At 41.0% G+C, this 22943-nt stretch overlaps 1 protein-coding gene across 7 annotated transcripts in view; it reads right to left on the bottom strand.

The window, feature by feature from the left end:
• The window catches only part of vps13d (vacuolar protein sorting 13 homolog D), a 268286-nt gene extending 250363 nt beyond the window's left edge, over positions 1 to 17923 (bottom strand). For 2 of the 7 annotated variants that reach the window (XM_033628066.2, XM_033628069.2), the window contains exons 1-2: positions 17379 to 17919; positions 11106 to 11308 (exon numbers count right to left, since the gene is read on the bottom strand). In XM_033628066.2, the coding sequence (XP_033483957.1) occupies positions 11106 to 11202 (97 nt within the window). In that variant the 5' untranslated portion in view covers positions 11203 to 11308; positions 17379 to 17919. Of the gene's footprint in view, positions 1 to 11105; positions 11309 to 13195; positions 13344 to 17378 lie in introns of all 7 variants that reach the window. The other 5 variants (XM_078170381.1, XM_078170382.1, XM_078170380.1 and 2 more) reach the window with 4 other exon arrangements.
• Positions 17924 to 22943: the final 5020 nt, after the last annotated feature.

The following is a 22943-nucleotide window of genomic DNA, read 5'->3' as shown; positions in this document are numbered from 1 at the left end:
AACGGCTTACCGGCAACCGAGAAGCCCGGTTCCAGGTCCAAGAAGTCTTCGTCGGTGTCATGACTGCCCAAAAATACCTGAACAGCCGAGCCGTGGCAGCACACAGGTATGTGACGTGTCAGAAGAGAAACAAGCCGTTCACATTTCCACAAACCTCACCGCCCTTTAGGGACTGTTCTTTACTTGTCAGGGGAGGAGGGTGGCTGGTTGATTTTTATTTTATTTATTTATTTTATTTTGATCCCCCCTATGTTAATCACTTATTGATGCTGTTTATGAAGTATAAATAAGTCAATAAGTAATTTATTCCATTGAAATATCATTGATGTATTATAGAAATGATTGATAGAAGTGATTTATCTTTTTATAAATGACAAACACAGAGTGTAGAAAACACAAAGAAATAGTCTGACATGCTGTCAGTGATAAGCTGCTAGTCATCACAGTCCATGACATCAACTATTAACAGGAGATGTCAGATTCTGCCCCTACATTGCATGTTATTATTTTATTCTGCTTTATGTTTATATTGTACAGCGTTATGATAAACTTTATTCCAGACTCAAGTCCATATAAGATACATACAAAAACACAGACAATGTGTGATTTTGTTGTTGTTTGTCTTTTTGTACAGCAACAATGCTTGGGGATGTGGTCTTTTACAAATTTGAAAATAATGTAAGAATGTCACTTTTATAGAATTGGCTTCTTTATTTTATAATATATGATTAATGTCTACATCAACAAATGTTAACCATAGAATCGTATCGAATCGTATCGAATCGTAGCGTTCCTACCCTGTATCGAATCATATCGAATCGTATCATTCCTACACTGTATCGAATCGTTCTGTATTTAAAATATATCGTTTTTGAACGTATTGAATCGTCTATCACAGAGAGATTCCCAACCCTAATACGTATTATATATACAGTACAGGCCAAAAGTTTGGACACACCTTCTCATTCAATGCGTTTTCTTTATTTTCATGACTATTTACATTGTAGATTCTCACTGAAGGCATCAAAACTATGAATGAACACATGTGGAGTTATGTACTTAACAAAAAAAGGTGAAATAACTGAAAACATGTTTTATATTCTAGTTCCTTCAAAATAGCCACCCTTTGCTCTGATTACTGCTTTGCACACTCTTGGCATTCTCTCCATGAGCTTCAAGAGGTAGTCACCTGAAATGGTTTTCCAACAGTCTTGAAGGAGTTCCCAGAGGTGTTTAGCACTTGTTGGCCCCTTTGTCTTCACTCTGCGGTCCAGCTCACCCCAAACCATCTCGATTGGGTTCAGGTCCGGTGACTGTGGAGGCCAGGTCATCTGCCGCAGCACTCCATCACTCTCCTTCTTGGTCAAATAGCCCTTACACAGCCTGGAGGTGTGTTTGGGGTCATTGTCCTGTTGAAAAATAAATGATCGTCCAACTAAACGCAAACCGGATGGGATGGCATGTCGCTGCAGGATGCTGTGGTAGCCATGCTGGTTCAGTGTGCCTTCAATTTTGAATAAATCCCCAACAGTGTCACCAGCAAAACACCCCCACACCATCACACCTCCTCCTCCATGCTTCACAGTGGGAACCAGGCATGTGGAATCCATCCGTTCACCTTTTCTGCGTCTCACAAAGACACGGCGGTTGGAACCAAAGATCTCAAATTTGGACTCATCAGACCAAAGCACAGATTTCCACTGGTCTAATGTCCATTCCTTGTGTTTCTTGGCCCAAACAAATCTCTTCTGCTTCTTGCCTCTCCTTAGCAGTGGTTTCCTAGCAGCTATTTGACCATGAAGGCCTGATTCGCGCAGTCTCCTCTTAACAGTTGTTCTAGAGATGGGTCTGCTGCTAGAACTCTGTGTGGCATTCATCTGGTCTCTGATCTGAGCTGCTGTTAACTTGCCATTTCTGAGGCTGGTGACTCGGATGAACTTATCCTCAGAAGCAGAGGTGACTCTTGGTCTTCCTTTCCTGGGTCGGTCCTCATGTGTGCCAGTTTCGTTGTAGCGCTTGATGGTTTTTGCGACTCCACTTGGGGACACATTTAAAGTTTTTGCAATTTTCTGGACTGACTGACCTTCATTTCTTAAAGTAATGATGGCCACTCGTTTTTCTTTAGTTAGCAGATTGGTTCTTGCCATAATATGAATTTTAACAGTTGTCCAATAGGGCTGTCGGCTGTGTATTAACCTGACTTCTGCACAACACAACTGATGGTCCCAACCCCATTGATAAAGCAAGAAATTCCACTAATTAACCCTGATACGGCACACCTGTGAAGTGGAAACCATTTCAGGTGACTACCTCTTGAAGCTCATGGAGAGAATGCCAAGAGTGTGCAAAGCAGTAATCAGAGCAAAGGGTGGCTATTTTGAAGGAACTAGAATATAAAACATGTTTTCAGTTATTTCACCTTTCTTTGTTAAGTACATAACTCCACATGTGTTCATTCATAGTTTTGATGCCTTCAGTGAGAATCTACAATGTAAATAGTCATGGAAATAAAAAAAACGCATTGAATGAGAAGGTGTGTCCAAACTTTTGGCCTGTACTGTATATATATACACAAAATACAAAAACATTTAAATATCATGTTCATACTGAAGGCTTTGATTAGTGTGTTTCTCAACAACCTTGACATATTTTGTTTTGTGACGCCCCTCCCACTGTCTTGGACAATGTTCCAGCCAGCCTCATCAGGCAGTTGGCTGACAAGAGAGGGTCGTTACTTGATTAGGCTCATCTGGGCTTCCAAGCTATAAAAGCTGCCTCAGGTGTTAACTTGGTCTCTCCCTTCCTTCAGCTGACATCCACTGAGCATCATTGGTTTTAGTTTGCACCTTCAACATCTCCATGGCACACATGACACACACCCATGCATGGCTTTCATAATTGACTTTACTGACCTACACACTCCACTGATTTCAATTCAAATAAAACACAAGAAGTTTGTGCTCTAAAGAAAGGATCAGCACTAGGGATGCACCGAAATGAAAATTTGTGGCCGAAGCCGAAGCCGAATAAAATTAAACGCTTGGCCGAATACCGAGTACTGAATACCAAATGCCGTTGTTTAGTTTTTCATTAGTTTTTGCAGATGAACACCCTCTAGATTAGTGTTGTCACGGTACCAAAATTGGGACCCACGGTACGATACCAGTGAAAGTATCATGGTTCTGAGTAGTATCACAATACCACAGCAAAAATGAGGCAGATGTGCCTTTTGTAGGGATGGGTACCAACCCCCGGTATTGAATGAGCCCCGGGGCTACATTCTTAAAGACCGCAGCATTGATAAGCTCTGACCTTGACAGTTCTGCTACCGGTACTGGAGCAGTCACAATTTTTTTTTTTTTTTTTTTTTTTTACAAGATAAACCTTATCTTGCACATTTATCTCACCAACTCTGTCAATTATCCGTCATTGTATCATAATTTTCGTTATTCTCCCTGAAGACGAGAGATCTGTCTCGCTCACCCTGGGTGCCTGCTGTGAGTGTAGAGCAGGGGGCGGGGCTGTTGTTCCAGTGACACACACACACACACACACACACACACACACACACACACACACACACACACACACAAGACAGCGCACATACCAACTCAAGCTCGTAGCCTACCTTTAGATAGATAACGATGGCGGAGAGAGCCAAACGGTCAAAAGTGTGGCTTTACATTACAAGGGTTGATGCAGACACAGCCCGATGTCACAAGTGTGACAAATGTTTTGCGTGTAAGGGCAGATACACCAGTAATTTGTCAAAACACCTTGCAAAAGTGCATTATATTCAGACGTACAGGGTTTGACTGCCCTAGCACAGCTAGTTCATTTACGTCCAGTCCAGGTTTATAACATTATGGTAGCAGCCAACACATGGAGTTAATAACCATTAGCTATCTTACGACCCTATTGACTAAATAGGGTTTCCGGCACAAGATAACGGCTTACCGGCGATGGAGAAGCCCGGCTCCAGGTCCAATATTTTCCTCTCTGTTGGTGTCATGACTGCCCAGAAGTACCTGAAAAGCCGAGCCGTGGCGGCACACAGGTATGTGACGTGTCAGAGGAGAAAGGAGCCGTTCACATTTCTCTTTGTGGCAGGTAACGGTCCACAAACCTCCCCGCACTTTAGGGACTGTTCTTTACTTATGAAGGGACTTGTCAGGGGAGGAGGGTGGCTGGTTGATTTTTATTTTATTTATTTATTTTATTTTGATCGCCCCTATGTTAATCACTTACTGATGCTGTTTTTGAAGTATGAATAAGTCAATAAGTAATTTATTCCACTGAAGTATATCATTGATGTATTATAGAAAAGTAATTTATCTTTTTATAAATGACAAAAGGCACATCTGCCTCATTTTTGCTGTGGTATTGTGATACTACTCAGAACCGTGATACTTTCACTGGTATCATACCGTGGGTCCCAATTTTGGTACTGTGACAACACTATTATTTTATGTATTTTACATTTCAAGTCGTCTAGTTGGTCCCACGACACCTCCAGGCGGCTAGACAGTGATCTCTGGCATCCCAGATACACTCTCCTAATGCCAGGTCTCACTGCTCCCCGCACTAACCCATTAACCTCCTTTACCTTACTTACGCATGGCTTTCTCAGCCCAAAAAGCACTGCCACCTTCAACCAAACCCAGGCTCCATACATGCGAGCTCCAGGTAGAAGCAGTGCTGATACTACCTTTCCTAGCACACTCACCATACTCTATTTCACACGCTACATAGCATAACTACAATATAAGCTAAAGTTAAAGGATCAGCAAACACACTCACCTTGCAGCATGGTCTCAAACAAAAAGGATTCAAATAGGCCACTCTCACACTTAAATAACCTTCCTCTTCCTGGATTTCCTCCTGAGAGGAAGTGGATCTCTCCACCTGATCTCAAGGAGTTATGTACTCTGCTTAGTAGTTCTGCTACTAGGTGCTAAGTGCTAAGTACTAAGTGCTCCCCGCACCAACCCAATAATCTCCTTTACCTTACTTACGCATGGCTTTCTCAGCCCAAACAACACTGCCACCTTCAACCAAACCCAGACTCTGTACATGCGAGCTCCAGGTAGAAGCAGTGCTGATACTACCTTTCCTGGCACACTCACCATACTCTATTTCACACGCTACATAGCATAACTCCAATATAAGCTAAAGTTAAAGGAGACAGATGAACTCACAGGATCAGCAAACATACTCACCTTGCAGCATGGTCTCAAACAAAAGGGATTCAAATAGGCCACTCTCACACTTAAATATACTTCCTCTTCCTGGATTTTCTCCTGAGAGGAAGTGGATCTCTCCACCTGATCTCAAGGAGTTATGTGCCCTGCTTAGTAGTTCCCCCTGCTGACCCCCAACTGACATTATTTCTTCTCTTATAGATAAACTGCTAGCTCTGGCTGCTTCATCTGACATTTCCTTCACTGTCTTCCTCAAACTCTGTCCCCGCACTCCGAGTTCCCCCAGGAGCGAGACAGCTGATCTTGCTATGAATCCCCTACATCCCAGTTCCACTGGACAAATCCTAGTTTTCCATCCTCACTGCTCAGCTTCTGCTCCTAAGTCTGCATATCTAAGCTTTTTTCTTTCATAGGCTTCTTCCACTGAGTCTTCCCAAGGAACTGTCAGCTCAATGAAATAAACTATCCGTTGACTCACTGACCACAACACTATGTCAGGCCTCTGATTGGTACAAACTATTTCCTGGGGAACAACAAGCTTTCCCCCTAAATCTACTTGCATTTACCAATCACAAGCACCTTCTAGGCGGCCACACCCTTGCCTCCTTACTAACTTATCCCTTCTGTATCCCTTCTGAGCTGCCTCTGCCTCCTGAACTGCCAATCTTGGGTTCCACTATCTCCCCTAGGTTGGATTTGGAACCACACTCCTAACTACCACGTCCTTACTCCCAGGTAACAAGAGCTCTGTCCTGACCAGTGTTGGGTAAGGGTTACTTTAAAAGTAATCAAAGTACGTTACTGCGTTACTTTTTAAAAAAGTAACCAGTTACTTTACTGCGTTATTCCCTGAGTAAAGTAACTCAATTACTTTAAAAGTACTTGCAACGTTACTCCCTGAGAAAAGTAACTCAAGCACTTTTAAAGTACTTTTGAGTATTCTACATTTCCTATTGGGCAATGGACCACAGGGCGCTAATATTTTGTATATTTAGTTTGCCATCATCATTTTTTGTGAACATTGTGAAATTTTAAAATTTAGGTGGAGGCTTCAAATAAGCGTACTGGGTTTTTCGCCTCTTCCTGCACCATGTACTATTTATCTGTTATTCTTGTGTATTTTTAAACTGTGCAAAATAAACTAAACTAAACTAAACTAAACTAAAACTAAAAGCCTACATTTTTTTGTCTCCAAAATTAAAGTTATGGACCACTTGCCCTTCACTGAGATCCAATTATCACATCATATGGGGTCAGATCAGTCTCAGAATGAATGAACTCACACAGGGTTTTTCACGAATGCACATGCTCTGGCTCGCAGTTGCATTTCGAACTCACTAATGCACACAATCTGTTTCGCAAATGCACATGCTCTGGTTCACAAATATAATTTTTATTCAAACTTGTAATATAAATTCGGAAATGCACACGCTCTGCTTCACAAACATTATTTTGAGGCACACTTGTAATATAAATTCACAGATCATGCGAATCGCTGAATGTGCATTTACAAACTGCTTCTCATTTGTGAACCTCTCTACATTTGTGAGAGAAATCTGTGTGGTGAATTTTGAGACTCCCCTGACATCGCAGGTCAACGAACGTCACCATTGGCTGATAAATCTGTCAATCAAATTTATGATTCTGATTGACAGATTCATCAGTTAATCAGGTGTGTTCGTTTTCAACCAATCGTATGGCTGTATTCATAGTTTATGTTCATTCAAACATGTTATTTGGCTAAGCAGAATGCTTCAACTCATTACAATTCAATAACATTGCATGATTTACAACGAGGGGATAATAAGATAAATGTGTTACTTACAGGTTGAGATTGATCCATTAACCATTAGCCTGTGCGATACGTTCCAGTGCTGATATATGTGGTGTGGACTTCTCTGGATATAGTTTTAAATTGAATATGTATGCTGATGATATATTACTCACTTTAAGTAAACCAGCATCCTCTATACCAGCAGTTCTTAAATTGGTTAATTTATTTAGCAGTTTTTCTGGTTACAGGATTAATTGGAACAAAAGTGAGGCTATTCCACTTAACTCTTATACATTTAAATCTGATTTACAGGACGCCCCCTTTCTTTGGAAAACAAATGGAATGAAATACTTGGGCATTACCATAATTTCTCCCATCACTAAAATCTTCAGTCTAAATGGTCCTAGCATTTTCCAGTCCATCAAGAATGATATCATCAGATGGACAGCCCTGCCACTGTCTTTGTGGGGCAGAGTGGAAATATTGAAAATGAATGTCTTACCAAGACTTGCACATATCATCACTTCTATCCCTCTTAAATTTCCCAAAAGCTGGTTCAGAGACATTGAATCCCTCTTCATCCGATTCCTTTGGAATAATAAAAAACCCAGAATTTCTTTCAAGAAACTAACTATACCCAGATCCAAGGGAGGGTTGGGAGTTCCAGATATATATCAGTACTATCTTTCATATAATGCACGGTACCCACTAACCTGGGCTTATAAGTCTGATGCCCTGATAGGCAGTTGGCAATGGTTGGAGGAAACTATCCTTTCATGCAATAAGGCCATATCATTGGCATCCCTATGGTACTGTCCCAATCCCCCACCCCAGCTAGACAACATCATTATCAGGTTCTCTTGCTCTATTGTGAAGCAACTGCACAGGAGACTTGGTATTGAGGGGCTCTCTCTCCTATCATGTCCTATCTGGTGTAACTCTATTTTATCAACCGGAGGTGGCACCTTAAATAACAAAATCTGGCAGCAACATGGTATACTAACTGTTGGTCAAATCTTTAGTGATACTCTCCTTTCTTTTCAACAAATTAAAAATTTATTTCACATCACAGATTCATCATTTCTAACATATGCACAGATATCATCCGTCATACATAGGAAATGCAAAGAAGGAGCTGCTCCTGCTTCCTGCCTTGATTGGGATGTACTACTGAGGAAGGCAACCCTGTCAAAAGGCACGGTCTCTAACATTTATAGCTCACTGTTTAGACCTGCTCCCGGTGCCTATGCTGCTGTTCAGCTGGCTTGGGAACATGATCTTAATGTATCGTTAACACCTTCCCAGTGGAATGATATCTGGAGATCTGCATTGTATACTTCTTAATGTGTGAGATTTAGAATTATACAGTACAAGATTTTATGCAGAGCTTACATCACCCCTGCTAAATTATCCAAAATGAATAAGGAATCCCAAGATTCATGCTGGCACAACTGTGGCAATCGAGGGACTCTGCTCCATCTACTGTGGGACTGTCCAGCAGTTAAATCTCTCTGGCTAGACGCTATATCATATATCACTTTTCAAGGTCAAGTTTCCTATCTGTCCAATAACCTGCCTCCTTGGTAAAAGACCAGTCAACACTCTAGGAGCCACAGTGGACCGGCTTTGGACTCTGGGCTGTCTCACAATTAAAAGACTCATCCTTATGAATTGGAAAGTTCACAAACCGGGTTGTTTTACCAGAGAGTCATGGCTTGGAGAATTTTTAGATCTCCTGAATATGGAACGGGCAGCGTGCTTGCTAAAAGACTTTGATAAAAGTATGGAAGATCACTGGGACATTGTCTATAACAACCTTATGAATTGATTTGTATGTCTTTCTTCTCTTTTATATGAACACTGCATGACACTCTTGCACCCCCCCTTTTTTTTTTTTCTCCCTCCTCTCGTTGTATGTTTTGTCCTGTATGTATGTATGTGTGATTTGTATGTATGTTGTCTTGTTGTAAAATAATAAAAAACTCTTAATAGCAAAAAAAAAAAAAGGTTGAGATTGATCCATGTCTCTTCCACCATTTCAGTCTCGCGCGTCTTGTTTGAACACTGGAAACAGTAGCTCAGTAGCTCTGCGACTGGTTTAAAAGTGTGGAGAAAATGTATGGAGCCATACAATTGGCCAGAGCATGTGCATTCGTGAAAAACCCTGCGTGAGTTTATTCATTATGAGACTGATCTGACCCCATACCATCAGAGTCGTCACTTTGACCAGTAGAAACACAAACGATCTGCTGCCGTAGACAACTGTATAACAACAACACCCCAGCATTTTAAATATTTCCTCTAGGTATGTTACCACACAGAGTAAAAGGGGGAAATGATGGTGTGAAACAGCAGAGGCACTTTGTCAACCCGCTGAGTTAATGTTACTGTCATTAGCATCAAGCTAGCAAACAATGGTACATCCTCACGGTCGGACAGAAAGTAATAACATTAACAAATAGCGGCGGGACTTTTACTCACCACAACTGCAGAGGCTCCCAGTTTCTTTTGAAACAAACTACATTATAGACGGTCCGTTATTTATTAATCCCTCTGTGTGTTTATATATTTACTTTTTATCCGCTCCAATGTCTTTGTAAAGTTAACATATCGCACCGTCATTTCAAACTCAACACTTGTTTCAAATTAAAAGCCCCTTATAACCTCGGCTGAGAGAATCCCTCCATTTTCTAAATAGACTTTTATTCTGAAATATTTGTCAGAACTTCCTGTGGAAGATAAAGTAGCTTGATAGTTTACGTATGGCGCTTCAAATGTAGCTCCTGCCATCTGCTGACACTTTTAGGTGACTACAGCAACATGTCGGCTGGCACATGAACAGACACAGTTCTGACTCAAATAATAGTGAAAGTAATAAAAATAGGACAAGAATAACCTGATGACATCACACACACCGTGAAAGACGACCGGGGATAATTGGTGAGTACCAGCGTGTAGCGTGTACCAGGCATAATGCGAGTCTGAAATATGTCTGACAGCGAGTCCTACTCCACCTATTTAGACTCCACCCTAGACAACGGCAGCATTTCTCCGACCACGTAGCGAGCCACAAGCTCCGTGGCTTCTTTCAGACTGATAGGTTTAACGTTATCTCCATTATTAGAACCAAATGACAGTCGTTGCTGTTTCGGAGCTGAAGGACCAACATTCTAAAAGTAACGGAAGTAAGTGATGTCTTGTTTGAAAATGTACTTAAGTATTTGATTACTCAAACAGCAAATGCGTTAGGTTACTCGTTACTGCAAAAAGTAATCAAAGTACTCTAATGCGTTACTTTGTAATGTGTTATACCCAACTCTGGTCCTGACCTTGGTACATTTAAATTCCTCTGTTAAACTAGATACTGGCAGCTGAAGTATCCCTTTTCCATACAATGCAATGCATTACTTAAGTTAATTTTAGTTTAATAAATTTGGCTTGTTTTAAGTAAATCTTTTGTGTGGACTCCCTTCTTGTCACATTCACTGAGCCAGTTTGTGACAGTTTAAAAAAAGAAACAGTGTTGGAGTTTTTGGCAGACCAATTTTTAAGTCCGGTTTTTACCATGCTGCAGTTTGCACAACAAAAACAGTTTACATTCTGCAATTTTTTGATGCATTCTTATTCCGTCTTTATTGTATGATTTTGTGGGCCAAGCAAACCCTATAGAAATCAAAGCTTTCAGTACACATGATGGTATTAAAATGTTTTTAATCTGTATTTTGTGAGGTCCTGGCAGTAGAATAAGCCACTATCAACCTATATAAAGGCCCAGTCATGCAAGAAATAAAAACATGAAAAAAATACTGTGATGTACCATGAAATCACCAGAATCTTAGAAAATACTGTGATAAAAATGTTTGGTCTGACCGCCCAGCACTAACTCTCAAAAACACTCAAAGTATTAGACTGAATCACTGCTGCTCTCAGAGGACAATGCTGTTCAGCTGTAATACATTCTGATATGTCACATTTTCATTAAGCTGAAGCATTAATGTATAGTATCTCAACTACTCAAAGAATGAGGTGACTAAAAATGGTAACCATATTTTCAGTTCCTGCAACAAAAAGTTGATGCCAGCCTGGCAACAACTTTTACCAGTTAGTGTTAAGCCCTGATGTGGAATTACCTTTCAGAAGGGCAATGGAGAGCTGATCTGTGTTCAGGTTGCTGACATATTTTCCAAGGTATGTGTTTAGCACCCAGGCAACGAGACCCTCCAACATCCTGGTGGCTCAGGGATGATGAGAGCTACTCCAACATGTAAGGTTATTCTGATGATGAAAAGTATGACCCCTCGGCTGTAGCCCTCACAGGTAAGTAGGTCAACGTCTGATAAACACAGAACATATGTTTGATTAATCAATAGAGACATATTGGTTTTATTATGAAAGTAAATTGATTGAATTGTTCATCAAAACTCCTGTATCAGTGAGCACACACATACATCAAAGTCCATTCTAAAGTAAAAAAAGGTAAGTAGTACTTCAGTGTCACTTTAAACAACTGTTAGTGTGTCAATATTATTTCATCAGGCTTTTGTTACATGCTAAAAACACTGGAACCCAGGTATGTGACTCCATCCCCACATTCTTTTCACCGACAGAGCCATACCCAAGCTCTACAGTGAGGTAAAGCATAAAGTTGAGGAATAATAATAATAATAATAATAATAATGATACATTTTAGGTCTGTGGGGCCTTTCATGGCACTCAGGTCACCTTACAGTGTAAAATACAAAGTAAAATACAATAAAATACAACGTACAAGATAATTAAACATTTTACAACAAACAAACAAAAAATATCAGTTAATAAAGCAAACAAAACAAACATAAACAAAACATCTACCCACTCAAAGAGAGAAGGAGAGCCTGAACAAGTGAGTTTTCAGCCTGGATTTGATGTGTGGTAGAGAATCAATATTTCGGAGGTCAGGGGGAGTGCATTCCAGAGTTGGGGAGCAGAGCGGAATCTTTGAGTACAGTAGGAAGGGTGGCATTGACTTGTGTTGCCTGGACTTCAAGGTCAGTGGATTCATATGTGACTATTAGGGATGCACCGAAATGAAAATTTGTGGCCGAAGCCGAATAAAATTAAACTTGGCCGAATACCGAGTACCGAATGCCGTTGTTTAGTTTTTCATTAGTTTTTGCAGAGGAACACCCTTCAGGTAAGTGTTGTCATGGTACCAAAATTGGGACCCACAGTACGATACCAGTGAAAGTATCACGGTTCTGAGTACTATCATGATACCACAGCGAAAATGAGGCAGATGTGCCTTTTGTCATTTATAAAAAGATAAATCACTTTTCTATAATACATCAATGATATTTCAGTGGAATACATTACTTATTGACTTATTCATACTGCAAAAACAGCATAAATAAGTGATTAACATAGCGGGAATCGAAATAAAATGAATAAATAAAATAAAAATCAACCAGCCACCCTCCTCCCCTGACAAGTAAAGAACAGTCCCTTCATAGGTTAAGAACAGTCCCTAAAGTGCGGTGAGGTTTGTGGACCGTTACCTGCCACAAAGAGAGAAATGTGAATGGCTCGTTTCTCCTCTGACACGTCACATACAGGTATTTCTGGACAGTCATGACACCAACAAAGTCTTACTGGACCTGGAGCCGGGCTTCTCCATAGCCGGTAAGCCACTATCTTGCACCGCAGAGCACTATGGCCGCCGTATTTGACAGGAATACATTCCTGTCTGTGTCTGTGACCCCCGTTCAACCCACAACCGACAGGATTCGCCTTTCGTTTCTACTGCTGGTTGAAATCTGTACTCTCACAGCGTGCTGCTGAATGATTTCTTTTGCTTGCACAAAACTGTTTTTAGTTGCAACTACCGACAATTTACTCCATCCGTCACCGCACGCTGTTTGATTGCATCATCAAAACACGCCGCTATTATTCGGCCTTGCTTTTCACTTATTCCACTGAATACCGAATGTGTGGGTTTTTTTTGCAATATTCAGCCGAATAGATTCGGTTACCGAATATTCGGTGCATCCCTACTATAATGGCACATAATCTCACAGAGAACTGGTGACTGCTGTCTCATGTTCTCCAAACTAGAGCAGTACATGAGAGTCACACCGCAGCAAACATAGCAGTCCTCCTGCAAAATGCAGCACAAGAATGGGAGATTGAAGTTGTAACAGAAAACGCTCCAAACATGGGTGTTGCCATTCAGTGAGGTGGATACCTGCATGTGAAGTGTTTCACTCAAGTGCTTAATCTGTCCTCGCAGAGGGCGTTAAATCTGCCAACAGTTCAGTTTGTCAGGTGTATGCAGCATTGGTGACAGGTTTTGTGACGTGTTGGTCAGTCTGTCTGCTTTGCATCACATTTTGCTGCAATAAAAATGATCAAAGTCAGATGAACAGACTGTAAACTTTATCTCATGAGATAAAACTGATAATGATTAAGTTTTCCTTTAGACAAATAATTTGCAGTCGGAAAATAGGTAATATATCCCAATATATTTTAACGCAATACTCAGCATATCGAAATATCGCAATAACATTGTATTGTGACAATATCGTAACATCGGTCCTCCGGTGATTCCCACCCCCAGTGAGCCCTGGTGCACAGGAGCATTATCATATATGTTTCTCCAATCTTTAATTCAGGATTTCCTTTAATTTGTCCCCCATCTGTATTTGTACTAGGGGTGGACATGATTAGTCATCTAAACAACTAAACGTCCGCCTTCTCACTTGTCGTCACCAGAAATATTAGTTGGTTAAAGTAATTAGTGTGTTATTCATGTACAAGGCCGCTTAACTGTCATGCAGCCACCTGCCACTAGTGGGGGCTACAGAGCCGTCAGGCAGCAGCCCCCTCCCGCGGTAATGCTCGAGTAGACAGGAGTTTTGAAACAGTACAGTGGGATACTGGAGGGATGTGCTCTTGCAAAACGAGCGCAGTTTAAGTGAGTTTTTGTCAGATAATGTGAAGGGTTTACATTCATACTGCATGGCCCAAAATGCCTCTCATTTCAGCTGAGATAATAATTCTAATAATATAATAATAATTATAATTTAGATGTCGTTTCATCCACAAAGAAACAAACACACAGAGCTTGAAAATGGATGCCGAGAGATTTAACTCTGTTTTATCAAACGTGTGCTCAGTCCACAGGATTGTGGAAATGAAGGACTTACAGCGACTTTGTTTAAAACTTTTAACGCAGTCGGACTATGTTTATGAGTACAAGAGTTCAGCGAGCCACCGAAGGACCGCCCTGTGGATTTCCTATTGGTTCTGCAAAGTAGGGAGTTTTTTTAAACTCTGAAATTGTATCCGCCCATCTAAACACAAAATCAGGGAGAAAGACATCAGGCTTTAGTTAAGCAAAGCGTCTAAAGACTGACTTGTGAGTCTACTGTCAGATAATCTGCAAGGTTCAATGTGCCCCACATTTCAGAGGCAATTTATTTATTTTAGATGTTATTCTAGTGGTCAAGTTTTGACTGAGTTGTCGTCATGTTCACATTCATACTGCCCGGCGCAAAGTGTCTCGTACTTCAGCAGCATTTAAAATCAGACATGGTTGTTGAAGATTATGATTAAAGGCTTCAAAGGGCTCAAATGCTTCAAATACTTAACAATAAATTGTGCTAAATTTTGACTGTTTTCTGAGTGTTTTCCCTTTTTTAGACTAGTCTTAAAAGATTTTCATTTCGTCAACAGGGAAATTAGTCGCCAGGAACATCCCTAATTTGTACTAGGGCCAATCAAAAGCTCCAGTAGGCAACATTGTTTTGGTATAATTGAAGTAAAAACTTTATAATATCCTCTAAGCATAATGTAACTCAAGTGGTCTGAGACAAACAACAGGTTTCTGCACCTCACCATGGCTCTGTGTTTAGCCTCTAAAGAGTCAGTATCATGCCGATGTGCATCAACCAATCAAAGGTTAGTCTCGCCACCAGACATTTAGAGATCTCCGCCTTCTGATAGTCTGGGGACACTCCTTTCTAAAGTGTGTTTAACACACCGGCGAAAACGGCCGGCAACAAAGCAACGCCTCTTGCATTTTTGAAAAGGACACGCCCTACCGGAAATGTGCGCTCCCCCTTTTCTCGTCCGCAAGGCAACAAACACGCAGAGAGCTTGAAAATGGATGCCGAGAGATTTAACTCCGTTTTATCAAACGTGTGCTCAGTCCACAGGATTGTGGAAATGAAGGACTTACAGCAACTTGAGCCATTTTGTACCGCTGCACGTGTTTCTAGTCGGACTGTGTTTATGAGCACAAGAGTTCAGCGAGCCACCAAAGGACCGCCCTGCGGATTTACTATTGGTTCTGCAAAGTAGGGAGTTTTTTTAAACTCTGAAATTGTATCCGCCCATCTAAACACAAAATCAGGGTGAAAGTCATCAGGCTTTAGTTAAGCAAAGTGTCTAAAGACTGACTTGTGAGTCTAATCAAAGGTCAGCTCAGACCACTGCGTTCCTATTGGCTGTTCTACTGCATATGCGCGTTCCCGTGCCGCCGGCAGAAGGGGAGAGCAAGTGGCAATGGCGAACAGTGCACCAGGTAAAATAGCTATTCCAGCATTGGCTACAACTGCCTACACAGCCAAACCCAAAAAAGGAAGCCAGAACTCGGTTCCCCGGAGCCCTGGAGGGAGGGGAAGGCTGAGGTGGGGCCGGGCCCGGCCAGAGGGCGCGAGGGTCGGCTGTGGGAGTGGAGCCGAGGGCTCTCCGCGGAGAGCGAGAGCCGAGCCTCAGGAGTATGTGCGGGTCCGCGAGGGAGGGATGGGGAGGGCTGCTGCGCAGAGAGGGAGAGCCGAGGCTCCCAGAGAGGGAGAAATAGAACCAAGTAGGATAAAATACTCTTGTGCTCGTCTGGTAGGATTGGCTCAGGGCAGAGATGAACGAAACCTAACTCAGATGAGACTCAAAAATCAACCGTTTTCAGGCTTTCTACCTACTGCAGCTTTAATTTCAAAGGCTTACTCTGATATTTTTCAACTTGGACTCTGTTTTCCCAGATATATGTGTCTAAGTGAGTAGTGCTAACTAAAGTTTAGAAACTGGTCAAATAATGAGTGGGCTGCAGTTGGCAACAGCAAAACAGGCTGTATGTCCACTAAGTGGTAGTTTTTGCCACAGACAGGCTCAAATTATTATTACTATTATTATTATTAAGAGTCTAACAACATTATGGAATGTATCCTTACAGAGGTAGACCTTTGTTGTAAAGAGTAAGATCCTTTTTTTTTTCATCCAAACAGCCCCAAAATTGCCATCGCCAAACCCATCAGACTCTATTTAAATAAAGAATTATTTTAGTGTACGTAGAGCCAATGTATTTTTACACCTAACTGAGAGAATAAAGGGTTTAATTCAACCAAGCCAGAGTTGGTGATACTTTGAACAGTGGAAAGACAAGCCAAGACAGCTTTTGTAAGTTTTATTTCATTTTTGTGGACTTTGAATGAAGTGTGTTTCATAATAAAACTAGAGCACTCAGAGAGCGCAGACCTCTGCCAAGCAGCTCGGATTTCCTGCCATTTTATTATTTTATCCACTTCGCTTCAACCGATCACCACCAAAATTTTATCATCTCTTCCTTGTCCCATTATCAACCTTTCCTGAAAATTTCATCAAAATCCATTCAAAACTTTTCGAGTTATTTTGCAGACAAACAGACCAAAGCCAGCGAAAACATAACCTCCTTGGCGGAGGTAATTATTGTTCATTTAAATGCAGTCTGGTGGCTTTAGCACTGGTGATTTTGAGGCTGTTTCTGATTAAACACAAAGGACCTCACTTTAATAAAAAAGTCTACCTCTGTAGGAATTCTTTTCATTATATTGTCAGACAGTATGAATAACAATCTGAAACTGTTCTTGGCAAAAACAAAAAACATTTAGTTGATGTAAACTGACGGTGCAGAATTGCCCTAAGTGATAACATTGCAGCCTGTTTTGCTGCTGCCACCTGTGGGGGTCTCACTAAAAACTAGACCAGTTTCAAAAACTGTTGTTGTCTTTAGTCACTTGACACAAAAACATGAGTGGGGTTCAGATTGAACAATACCAAAGTTGCCCTTTAACTTGTATTCTTACTTTCACGAGCTAGACGGCTAATTAGCTACAATGTGGCGACAAACCACAGACTGAAGCTTTCCGAGGTCGTGTGGTCAATGGCTGCATTACAGTTAGTTACAGAAGTAAAGGAGTGACAGCGCCTAATTAAAGTCGATGGCTTACCAAATACCTCATTCACTTATCCTGTGTTTGCAGAGCGACAGTAACTTTAAGACACACAACTTCGGTTAGCATCAAAGCAGCACTGTAACTACCTTACTACAGCTGCCAGAACCGCAGCGTCAATGTAAGGTTACTAGACAAACTGCAGGGTTATTGACTCACCGCCAGAGACGACAGTTGTGGCTCTTCATCCACACAGCTTTGCCGAGTCCATGCCGGTCAGACGTCACTGTCAGTCGGTAGTCATGTCTTGTCAAATCCACTACGGACAGGACTAATGCTATGCTGACATTTCGCGTTAGTAAACGTTATATCAGCTGAACACTGTGGACTGTCGGGCAGCGTTCCGACATCAACCAACAGTGACAATGACACCGGATTTATTTAGAAGCTGTCACCATCAGCGCACAGCACTAAACTCGGCGTGGTTGTGGTGACGGACAGGGCAAGGTTGTGATCCTACTTAGCTAGCCACTTTGCTAAAACTAGCTTGCGAAGGTTAAGTACTCACAGCCGAAATCAGACAGCTAGCGGTAAATCCAACTCAGAGACAACAGCAAGCGCGTGTCATTTCATTAAAAACACACGTATTCCTCCAAGAATATCGATGTAACTGTTGTATTTCGAGACTTCAGAGTTGAGTGTCGCTGCATCGTATAAAGGAACACTTCCTAATAGCGTTGAACCTCCAATACATACTTCCTGTCATGTGACGAAAACAAACCGTTCCTCTCGTGTGGCGTTGAAGTCCAACCAGGAAAAACGGCCATTTTTGCACTAAACAGCGACTTCAAGTGTGCGTTGCGTATCACACACTTTTCCTTTTTACTTTTAGTCGGTACTAGCAGCTGCCCCTAAAAATACGTATTGATGCATGCAGGATGCATACATACAACTACGATGTACTACTTTCGCATAACATTACGCCCTTAACTATGACCATTTTGCTTTTATACTTCTTAGTTAAAACAAGCACCACTTATCGAGTTCACCAGAGACAGAGATTAACCCAGAGAGATCTGCTGTTATTACTTTGCAATGTATGTAGTGAAAGTTATAACTGCACGGATTGTAGATTCTAGCAGATTATATTTGCGACAGTGAAGTTACATCTGCACTTCTCCCCTACATTGTTATTAGGGTCCAGGCAGCTAAACTGCCAGGACACTATTGTAATCCTAGGTATTCTTCTTCTTCTTCTTCTTTCTTCTTCCGAGGAAATCATACTTCCCATGGGTGAAAACTCACCAAACTTTGCACAAAGGTCCAGTCTCATGCCAGATATCCTCAGCTGTAAACTCAAGCCAATAGTCCTGATGGTGGCGCTACAGCAAGCGTCTAAAGTTCAAAATTTTGAAAATTCATAACAAATCAACCATATGTGCTACAACTTCACAACTTTCATCAAACTGTAGCCCCAATACGGAAGAAACTTTTGTACATTTAAACCTATTAAAAATTATGAAGTTCATCACTGTTTTTTTTCAAAAACTGTAAAACTTCTTAAACCTATCTCCTCCCACAATTTTTGCTCAATTGACACCAAACTTGCTACAGAGCATCTCCAGACTGTCCTACAAAAACTGTTTCTCAGATTTTTGATTTATCAAAAATTGAGCCTACAGTGCATCAAAATGTTTGACTGTAAACGGTACTGTAAAAATATACATGCACATTCTTGCTAAATAAATCTTCAATGTTCATGAAAAAAATGACAAAATTCTAGATTGATGTGTGGCAAATTTCAGAATTTTATCTCAAAAACTGAATTTTTGACAGCATTTTGAATTTTGCTCTAATGTGAACAATTGGAGTCAATGTAAAAATGGCAATTTTAAACATCAGTTTTTCACTTATGGAGCAAATCAATCATTGTTACAAACAAATTACCAACATCCCCATGCTGTCTAGATGCAATATGTGTATTTTCAGATTTTTGTCTTAATAACTCAATTTTTTACAGTGGTTTCAAATCTGCCTTTCCCTGCACGGATGGCTGCTTTCCTACACAGTGAATGGCTTGCTCAGTTTATGAAGCCACTGTTGAGTTGCTACTTGCCAATTAGCTCAGAGCGGTAGATGACCGTCTTAGGTTCCGGAGGTTGCGGGTTTGAGCCTCAACTGGTGCAGAATCCACATTGTAATTTAAACATCTTAATCATCTTCCTGTGCTCCAGTTTATTGCTTAGAATTGCTTGAGCCTGACTCATCGTTGTTCAGCATCTACAAGTCTTTTTTCTGCTAGAAAATCTGCCTTCTCATGCTTGAAAATAAACCAAACTTTGCACAAAGATCCAGTGTCAATACTTTAGTGTGAAACCATCTGAGGCTTCTCACTTTGCACATAGCTCAACTAGTTAAACATCAGTTTTTCACTTATGAAGCAAATCAATCATTGTTAAAATAAATTACCAACATCCCCATGCTGTCTAGATGCAATATGTGTATTTTCAGATTTTTGTTTCAATAACTGAATTTTTTACAGTGATTTGAAATCTGCTTTTCCATGCATGGACGGCTGCTAAACCTGCACATCTGGCTTAGTCAGTTTGTGAAGCTACACATGAATTGTCACTAACTAATTAGCTCAGTGAGATATGTTGGGAATAGAATGATTTTATGTGTTTTACTATAAGTTGTGTTTCACTATATAAGTTTTAGATGTGTGAACAATGAGAATACTGAGATGATTTCAGTTGATCTGAATGTGTTTGCTTTGCAGAAGTGGAGAAGTACAGGAGAGGAAGAGACATGAAGTCTGAGGAGCACATACCGCAATGCTTAGATAATTAGTTTCATATATGGTAAAAAGAATAGAAAGTGATATACAGATAGTAAGGTACAGCACGTGTAGGGAGTTGTGTTGTTCTCTTGTCTTTCAAAACAGGAACCAGGAAGGAGTCAGATTAACAGGAGGCAGGGGCGTGGTGTGGTGAAGGAGGAAGTGGAACTGCCAATGAGAAGAGGACAATGCCTTGCGTGAACAATGACACTCTGTTACACTCAAATATACTGGGTCAGGGAAAGGACAGGAGGTCAGACTTCGTGAACTGACACACCTTTGTTGTTCGTCAGGGACGTGAAGTTGAGACCCAGAGCTCTGTAATTTTATTCCTTTACTGCTTAATAAACTACATTAACTGAGACCGAATATCTTCTCCTATTGCTTCATTAAAGAACACGCAGGACTGAGCTCACACATAGCACATTGGAGAGTAGGATGAGACTCTTAGTCCAACAGATAGAAATTGATTCTTAGTCTCAGAGGTTGTGAGTTCAAGCCTCAGCTGATGAAAAAGGCAGATTGTGTTGCTAAATGTCTTCCAATTCTTCTGCTTGTTGCTCACAATTGGCTAAAAATGCCCGGACCCGACCCATCGCTGCGCAGCAGCTGTACTTTTTATAGTTATGTCCTATTGTTGTTTGTAATATTTCTGATTATTATGTTCACTTAAACAATTAATATTCCTATTATTACTGTTCACCTGGGCATCAGTTACTTGAATGTCCTGTCATCTAGCGTTGTGACTTCTAACAGGTGTCAAACTGCCAGAAAAGCTTTTAAGCACACACACACACACACACACACACACACACACACACACACACACACACATTGGATAGCTCAGCAGTTAAGGCTACTAATCCCGGTCAGGGCAGGTAACACATTTTCAGTCTGGACCCTAAGGCAAGGTCCTAAATGCTTCTGGTCTACCTCAGGATGAGGGAAACTGCAAAAACAAAAGTCATACCAGCTCGAACATCGCCCATGTCAACAAGGTCTGTGTCTCGTGTTGGAGAACCGAGACAACCTAATGAGAAATGGGCTACTGGAGCATGACATAGATTGACTAGAGCAGAGTATATGGAACTGTTGTAATGCTACTATACAACTAACCCCAGTAAGAGAGGTTACATGCAGAGGATGTGGGATATGGATGCTTTGAAACAGCAACATCTTACCTGACAAAGAAACAACTCCTACCCCAGTGTTCCAACATCCACAAACAGCAACTGCTATCTCAGCTAGAGAATGATGAGGTACAACAAACATGCTACGGCAAGGGGGAGCCAGGACAACAGGTCAAAGTGGGGATGTCATCATCATCCCCACACTCCGAGATTGGGTACCAAGCCCCAAACTCTTACAGTACAGATTCCCTTACAGCAAGGGCAAATGACCTGAGATTGAGAATAATGAATAATAATGAATAGATAAATAATTAATGAATGAATAACTCCCTCCCTCTGGCTACCTGCCTAAAGAGATACACAAGAGAAGCAGAAGCCAGGAGAATAAATAGGATGCTCCCCACTGAACCATCCAAAGTGTACTCTCAGTGGCTGAAACTGAACAATACTGGAAAAGCATATGAGAGAAGGAGGCATCATTTAAAACCGATACTAAGTGGCTAATGGATCTAAGAGCCCTCTAAAAGTCTGCTAGAACAAGAGCCAGTTACCATTACAATGGCAGACATCCAAAAAAGGAGTATCAGGTATGAAGAACTGGACAGCACTGGGCCCTAACATGATCCACACCTACTGCCTAAAGAAACTAACTGCACTCCATGAACACCTGGCAGCACAAATGAACCAGCTGCTGATTTATGGGACCCATCCAGAGTGGATGACCCAGGGATGGACAGTCCTGATCATGAAGGATCCCCAGAAGGGCGCGGTCCCATCCATCTACTGGCCAATAACCTGCTCTGTACAGCATGGAAGCTCCTGTCAGGCATCAATAGGCACATAGCCCATTATATGAGCAAGGCCCAGAAAGGAATTGGTAGTAATACCAGGGGAGCTAAGCTACAGCCACTGGTCGATAGAGCAGTCACCCAAGACTGCAAGACCAGGCAGACCAACCTGTGCACCGCCTGGATTGACTACAAGAAAGCCGACAACTCAATGCCACGCATAGATACTGAAATGCTTGGAAATGTATATATATACATATATATATATATATATATAGATATATAGATATATATATTATCAAACATTGGTAGAAAATACAAGAATATACAACATCTTGAAGAAGATGTTCCTTCTATTAAAATACTTAAAAAAAACTTAAAGCACCAGGCATATGAGATTTACCAAAATTAGGTAAAATTTACTGTGAACAGTAACAGTAAGAAGTTATTAATGGAATGATGTAACTTTGGTACAGGGCCAGGCTCGGGACGAAGACAGAGAGCGCAAACACCACATGAGCACTTCTGGCAGGTAGTTGTTGTTTCCTCCGCAGGGGGGCGCTGTTGTACTAATACATGCTGGTTCACAGTATCTGCACTGTGTAATATTGTACTTGCATTTAAAATGTAATAATAACCATATCCAAAATACTACAATAGTGACCCTCAAGCAGCAGACACAATAACTACTTAATTACAGTAAAAGGAAAAACAAAGAATCAGTACACCGACGTTATAAAGGCTGTTTTCTATTTTGTTAATTCAATGAAACAGGCTTAACTGGCATGCCATTTGAAGGGTGGTGCCAAAGCACAATCACAACAAAAGGACAACACATACTTTGCAATGTTATTCTTACCTGTTGCGCTCTTTTAACCCAGTTGGTTAGGGATCCACTACCTTTAGCTGCCTCACACAGCTCCTTATTTTTTTGTTGAAGTCTTTATTTTTGCACTAAAGAATAAAATATTGTGATTAATAATAGAAAATGAATGACTAAATGAAATGTAATGAACACACACACACA

The sequence above is a fragment of the Epinephelus lanceolatus genome, chromosome 8 (assembly GCF_041903045.1).
Source record: "Epinephelus lanceolatus isolate andai-2023 chromosome 8, ASM4190304v1, whole genome shotgun sequence".
NCBI lineage: Eukaryota > Metazoa > Chordata > Actinopteri > Perciformes > Serranidae > Epinephelus > Epinephelus lanceolatus.
This window is presented reverse-complemented; position numbering and strand designations above follow the sequence as displayed.